Source organism: Monopterus albus, unplaced genomic scaffold, assembly GCF_001952655.1.
Source record: "Monopterus albus unplaced genomic scaffold, M_albus_1.0 scaffold111.1, whole genome shotgun sequence".
Lineage (NCBI taxonomy): Eukaryota > Metazoa > Chordata > Actinopteri > Synbranchiformes > Synbranchidae > Monopterus > Monopterus albus.
Window position 1 is genome coordinate 2830179 of NW_018127991.1, and position 7446 is coordinate 2837624.

Genomic DNA, 7446 nt, shown 5'->3' on the forward strand with positions numbered 1-7446 from the left:
AATGAAGTGGCAAATATTTGAAGACTAAAACTGAAAACCAATTGCCTGTCCAACACACAAATTTTCAAATACTCAGATATTTGGGTTTCAAATGTTTCTCAGTCTGCTCAGGTTTACTGTGCATTCATGCATGTAGCACAAAGTAGCTGGCTTTCGTTGTGTCTGTCGTCGTGTCTAATCTGACTGGACAGTAGTTTTCTGACATCTACCATATTTCATAGCGCTACCGAGGTTGGCGATTTCCATATTGTTCTTTTTTTTTAAGTCCTTTCTGTGTCTGTTTTTAACACAAAACTGTTAATAGCAGAGGCGCTACTCTTCAAATTAGTTACTAGCAAGCTAATAATGATAGCTAAGGTAACATTAGAATAGAGCTAAAAGGGAGACCCGACCCAATGTGTATTTAATTGGTAGGTGGTCGACTTGTGATATTACCGAGCAGGCAGAGTGATGGAGATGGAGGGATTCTACAGCTCAAGATGGTGATTCAGTAATTCTCACATTTGCTCTCTCAATACTAACTTTTTTTTCCAGGAATCAGAAGGCTCATTCTGAGGATGTGCAAAGATAGTCTGGACCAAACGTATTAGCAAATCAGAATTAGAAGCTTAAGAAAATGTGTTAAAGCTGAAGAGCCTAACCACTCTGATTAGCTAGCCGGTTAATTTGGTTTGAATATTTCCAAGCTTCAACCAGTGCTGCTGTGCCGGCAAGAGAGGGTCAAGAAGAAACAGCTGTAGAGAGAGACAGGAGAGGTGGAAGATAGCAGCCAACATGTTGCTGCTAGTGCAGAAGCACCAGGTTGGACAGACAGTAAACAGAGAGATTTAGAAGCAAAGGTGCCTCATTTCTATTCCTCTATGCCTTGTAGACAGGACAAAAGCAAACAAAGTCACTATAGTATTACTAAATTTTATGTGGACCCATTACTACCACCACATCCTTCAGAGGACAGACCAGTCAGCTGAGTCGTATGTACTAGCCTAGCTCCCTTTATAAATGATCGGTGAGCCCATACAAGGCATTCTCAGGCATATTTCTCCCATGTGCACCACTCATACAAACAGGGCAATTGTGTGAGATACTTAGTTTTCAGAGAAGGGGGTTTATCCTTGTGACCAACCGTTCTCTTTCAAACCTTGCTTTTTCAAACCATTACAACCTACATCATGTGTGGTCAATTAGCAGCAGCACAGATATCCCTCACAGAAACACCTTTAAACTGGGCCTGTGACATGGTCATCCCCCAGGCAGAATGAACTCGTAGGCTCTATGAGGGCTGTAAATCAAAACTCTAAGCCAGAATAGTTTCTTCCCATGGGCCATCACTCTGATGAACATTTAACCCATGACTGTACAACAGGACAACAACCCTCAGTGCAATACCCTGTAAATATACTTTTGTATACATCTATCTGGAAAACTGCATCTAAACTGTGTGTATACAAGTACTATTTTTATTTTCCTAATGCACATTTTCTTTTTTTGTTCCGTCTTGTTTACTTGTGTACTCGTTGCCTTTAATAGCAATTTAAATTGCGGCTTTTGCAATTTGAAAATCTCTTAAACCGTGATGTCAATTTGAAAACAATTAATCGTTCAGCCCTACTGCAGACGGTTAAGAATGGGGACGTGCTGATCCATACAGCTCAGTTGACTGGTCTGGCTCTTGATAGATGTGGTGGTAGAGAAGGCTCTGTGACTGGTCTTACCAGAGGGCACTTCTCATAGTGAGATACCAAACCAGGTTTGAAACAAAACTACATGGATATCATTCTCACACTACACACTGACCATTAGATTGGGACAGGCTTGCAGCGCCTCCAGGACTCCAGGTATACTGAATGCCTCGTAGCCTCGGACTCGTCTCCTCTCCAGGTATCGAGGATGGAGGCCATATAGCTGCTCTACATCTGGCATCTTCTTCAAAAGGAGCAGAAAGCTGCTGTCTGTGAAGCCTAAACAAAAAAAAGCAACATGATCAAACCCTATTCTAAATATGTGCAAAAATAAAATCATCAACTACTAAACCAACTGAGGAATGTCAGTATAAACATGTTTCCATTTGTAGTGCCACTCAAAGGGCACAAATATCACAGCTTTGCATTAAAAACATAGATATCTGTGAAATATACAATGATATAAATAAGTAATTAGCAGGTCTAAATGCACACAGCAGTGTATAGTATAGTTCTCTTATCACATTACCACATCACTGTCACTCGTACTGCTGTACTAGGGCACCTCCCTCCTCTCCCATCCACCAGACTGTAGCTAGTCCACTAAGGTCAACCTCTCCCAGTTTTCCAAAACCACTTTACTTTTCTGTTCACAAACGTAGCTCCCTGTTTCAGGTCACATTTAGTTAAAGAGTCTAGTGATCATCTATCACCAAGCCATTGTCCAAACTCTAACTCCAATACAGAGCTGGGTATCATTCCCAGATTTTCAATAGAAGAAATAAAGTCACTTTCAGCTTTTCCCATTTAGGGGTCGCCACAGCGAATCGTCACACTGACAACTCACATGTTGACATTTGGCATGTGTTTTACGCCGGATGCCCTCCCTGACGCAACCCTGACTCGGAACCGGGGCGCAGCGGCGAGAGTGCTGCGCCTTAACCACTGGCCTACCAGGGACAGCTTTTTCCCAGATTTTCAATACTAGCTCCTAAACAATACTTTTTTCAATGCCAATTTTATGAACTCAGTTTAAAAAAAATACATATACATCACACATTTGGGTACAGATCATTAGTTTTATTGTTAAATTCCTTGGCATTTTTGTGCATTGAAAGCAGTTTCATAACATAAAAAGTAAACCGATTTACCACAACCTTAACGTCTACTAACATCAGTACATACAAACGTAGAAAAGCATTTTTCGATATTCGATGATATTGAAGTAATTCAATCGATGCCATAAAAGTATCAAAATTCAATATCCAGCTCTACCCCAGCAGGACCACCAGGCTCATGGACCTCTGTTCCCATCATGGTCAAAGCTCCAGTTTGTTCTGTCTCAGAGTAGTGAATGTCTGGACAGTGGAGTCAGTCCCCACTTCCACCACAGACTGAAAACCACCATTTCAGACTGCACTGCAGATGGTGCACTTCTTAAAGAGCTGGTATTATGGCTGTTCTGATGCAGATTGAGACTTCACAATAGTAGAACTGTGTTTTTGTTTACCATTATACCAGCTCTTTAATAAACTGTGTATAAGCAGCTGTACTATAGCAGTTATTTGTCAAGGATGCAGTGGTTGTACTGTGGGCTCTTACCTGAAGGCATGTACTCCCACCAGCGACCAGCACATAGATCCACTACTTTGACCACTCGCAGGTATAGAGTCACAGCTTCACGAAGCTTTCTGGACAGACACTCCATACACATGATGTCCTTCATGGGAAGGTACCTACAAAACAAAGCTGAAACTTTCAAAACCTTTTGCAGCTTAGATCAAGGTGTCACACATATTTCGGAAAGCCACCTACAGTAGAGTCGGGTCGTATAATATATTCTATAAGATGATATATATATATATATAGCACATTTATCGCCTGTCAGAGACTGTTTTTTATACTTCAGTTGCTCTCCCTCTAATATCTCTGGGTGCATTAGACCACTGCTGCAATGGTGCAAATGAATAAACAGGGCTGGTTTTATATACCAATGTGAGGAAGAGCTGACTTTCTCAGATATATAAATTATATTTAAATAAACAAAATTCACAGACTGTGCTGAATTTTTGTTAAACTACGATGTCACCACCAGGCTATCATATATATGCACAGTGTTACCCATAGTGATGACATCCCACTCATGGCATTGGTTCACCAAAATGCATGACAATAAAAACTCATGCATACCCTAGAATACTACCCATTGTTATGCAGTATACAACAGTTTAGTGGGGCAGTTTACCTGAATATATGACAAAGAACTTCATGGGACAGCTCATTGATGTAGTCTTTTGGCTCACTGGGTCTGAGGACCAGCTCCCCTCCATCAATGCCACCTATAAGCTGGAGTTTAGATGCCTTCCTCCTTGGACCCATCACTTCCACGTCACTGCTCAGTCTTTTACACACACACAAGAAAACGTGTTTCCATCACTTTAGGGGCCTTTACACTGATTTGCATCCACTCAGACAGTGCTATATTAAGTTCCATACGTAATAGCGCACAGTGTGACATCACCCCTTAACTGCACATGCACAGTAGGTGGGCTCTGGGCACAAGCCTAAATTTCCGTCATTGCTACAAACAACATTATTCTATTTACATGTCTAATCAGGGAAATGTACATTAATTAATAAAACATAAATACATCAGGTTATGAATGAACTACATTTAATTTAACCAACTATAATTCCTTCATAGTCATCCAGTGAATGCTCAGAATCTTTTTTTTGTTGATGTATACTGTACGTAAAGCACTTTGAAACGCCTCTGTGTATGGGATGTGCTATATAAATAAAGCTGCCTTGCCTCCCCCAGCAATTAAATACTCAACTTAATCTCTTTAACAGGGCAAAACACCACAGTGCTCAACCATTTGTGACACAAAAAAAATGTAATGTTAGTAATTGTACATTTACAAAATTGCACAGCGAAAACAGCATGCTGGCTGGCCCAGCAGTATAACAGCCTGTTAGCAGCTGGGAGTGGATCTGTTAAGGCCGTCACGGTGAAGTACTTTCCCCTGTGGTAATTTAACGTGGCTCAACACTGCAGTACGTGATACTACTGCCATATTTTTTTTTGTTGTTATTTTTATAAATGACGTATTTTATCCTTATTCCAGTCCAATATCAATCAGCTCCGCACAGTATTAAAGCCATCTTAATTACCTAAGAGAGGATATTCGTCAATGAAACACAAACTAAATCAATATAAAAGGCATATCTCAAAAAAAACAAAAAAAAAAACAACTGATGACAGCTGAGTTCCAGGAAACTAACATGTTAATATTTTGTAGTTTCAGAGAAAATCAGAGAGGGGTAACAACGTCCCCAGAGGCACTACGGACTTTCTCTCACGGTGTGCTCATTGGACAAATACATATGTATTTGTGGACGCCTTCAGAGAGCACATGAAATCTACCCTGCTTGTCGTGCTACCAGGCAAGTAGCTCTCCATTTGAGTTTATGGGGTCCTCTTGTAGGTAGCGCACAAGTTTGATTTATTAGGTAAGGATACGGAGGTGGTCATCTGTGACTTCAGCAGGTTGCATACCATCCTCTGCTTTGGCTTGTCAGTACACAGTATTGCAATTCTGTGGTTATTGCTACAGTAGATTAAAAACAGATTAGAAGAACAGAAAAGAGAAAATGAGGATGAAGAAAGTCAAACTGGAGATGCACTAGAAGAACGTGTGTCCAAGTGAGGAGAGGAGTCTGTAATTTGGTAGGTTTGAGTCTCAAAACAGTCCAAAGGACTACAGTATGTATGTATGTATGTATGTATGTATATAGCAAAGTTTGCTGAGTCACTGTTGCTGCTCTTGGCAACACCAGCAAATTGCTGACTGCAAACAACACTGTAACAACAACACTGAAGCAAGCTGGAAGCAGAGCTACAGACACTGGCTCACTTTTCCACAACAGACCTGTGGTCAAGTCAAACTTTGGAGTCATTCCTCTACATAACGATGCACCTTCAGTGATGACTAGGAGATGCACAGCTACTCTTTGCTCGTGAAATATAATGTCTGCAATCACACTGCAGAAGTAAGGCTTAAGTGAGGCCCTTAAATCCTGGGAGAGGACAGGCAGTTGGCCCAAATAACTCAAACATAAACACTGTGTAAGGCCTATACTGTAAATCTTTGCTAACAACTGACAGTGGGGCCAACGCAGTGAAGGCAGCCCTCCTGAATGACTGGAGAAAACAACAGTGCTCTGGACACAGGATTCATCTTGCCATAAGTAAATATGAATATATGAATTACTTTAAAAAGATACCGTGATATACTGTGAAACTGTCAGAATCTTAAAAAATAAAAATACAGTGACACGGATTTTGCTCATATCACCCAGCACTAGTGACATGTGAGCTTTCTGCACACAAATATTGAGAGGAAAACTTTGTGGGGGGTCCATTTTTGTGTACAGGATGGTTTCCCTAAGCAAATTTCTGTAGAGTACTTTAAGCTGAATGAACATAAAAAGACCATTTAGCATAATAATATATGCTAAAAACAACAGGAAGAATTCTATGCAGTGATTAAAAATAGACTTTGAATGCAAGTCTCACAAATATTGTAAGGATAACGGTCAAAAAAGAGAAAAAAAAACTACAGCAACTAAAAATTGGAATAATTTCAAACTCCACAAGCAACACCGCCAAGACCTAAAAGGCACCTACGCCCTCTGAAATCTAGGGAAAATCCTGGAAGACTAATGAAAACTGCACAAGAATTAGCAGACTGTTCTGTTTTTTTTAACTGACAGTTCATTTATAGATTAACTTGTGATCTTTTCAATTTAACTAATCAAATCAAGGGCTGCTTGCAGGCAAATTCCTGAGCTGTTTTTGATGCTAGTCCACCACGCCATGCTTTTTTATTTCAGATTTGAAGTGTATCTGTTTAACTTTCTACTAATGTACACTATATACAATTTATTTCATTTTAAAATATTGATGCAATATTTCATATTTTAGTTTGTTAATGCACTATACTTGTACAGTGCTTTTCTATACACCGCAACATGCTCAAAGAGCTTTAACACTATTTTCTAGAGATCCACCAATTGCAGTTTTTTTTTTTTGGCCGATTCGATATGATGATGATGATGACACTTTATTACAGACTCAAGGTCCAGGTTCAAAACAAATAAAAGCAATAAAAGAACAGTTTAAAAATGAAACAATAAAAACAGAAAATACATAAAAACGAGAGCACAAGAACACCCATAAAACTACTGCCCCTTTAAAAGACAGGTATACCAGTGTTTCCAGAGAACCGAAGTAAAACGCATGTCACTGTGTGCAACATTAGTCAACGATAAAATGATATGATTTTTTTTTTAACCATTCAAGCGACAAATTTAAACTAATATGTTTAAGTCAAACTGTACATGCATTTGTACTACAGGCCAGTGGCACTCACCCCAATTATCATGAAGTGTTTTGAGAGAGTGGTGCTGGCCCGCATTCAGAGCAGTATACCGGACACCCTGGACCCCCTGCAGTATGCCTACCGGCCCAACAGGGCCACCTCCGACGCCATCGCGGCTGCCCTCCACTGTTCCCTTTCTCACCTGGAAAATGGAGACCCCTACATCAGGATACTCTTCATTGACTACAGCTCCGCCTTCAACACAGTTGTCCCCCACAAACTCACCCACAAACTGTCCACACTGGGTCTGCACCCCACCCTCTGTGACTGGCTCCTGGACTTTCTGACTGGCAGGCCCCAGACTGTCAGGATTGGCAATAGGA

The 7446-nt window shown here is 40.4% G+C and overlaps 1 protein-coding gene across 2 annotated transcripts in view; it reads right to left on the bottom strand.

The window, feature by feature from the left end:
- fbxo38 (F-box protein 38) overlaps positions 1–7446 on the bottom strand; it is a 29794-nt gene that overhangs the window by 19939 nt on the left and 2409 nt on the right. For both annotated transcript variants that reach the window (XM_020611287.1, XM_020611288.1), the window contains 3 exons: positions 3925–4080; positions 3282–3415; positions 1795–1958 (listed from right to left, as the gene is read on the bottom strand). In XM_020611287.1, coding sequence (XP_020466943.1) covers positions 1795–1958; positions 3282–3415; positions 3925–4080 — 454 coding nt within the window. The remainder of the gene's footprint in view (positions 1–1794; positions 1959–3281; positions 3416–3924; positions 4081–7446) is intronic.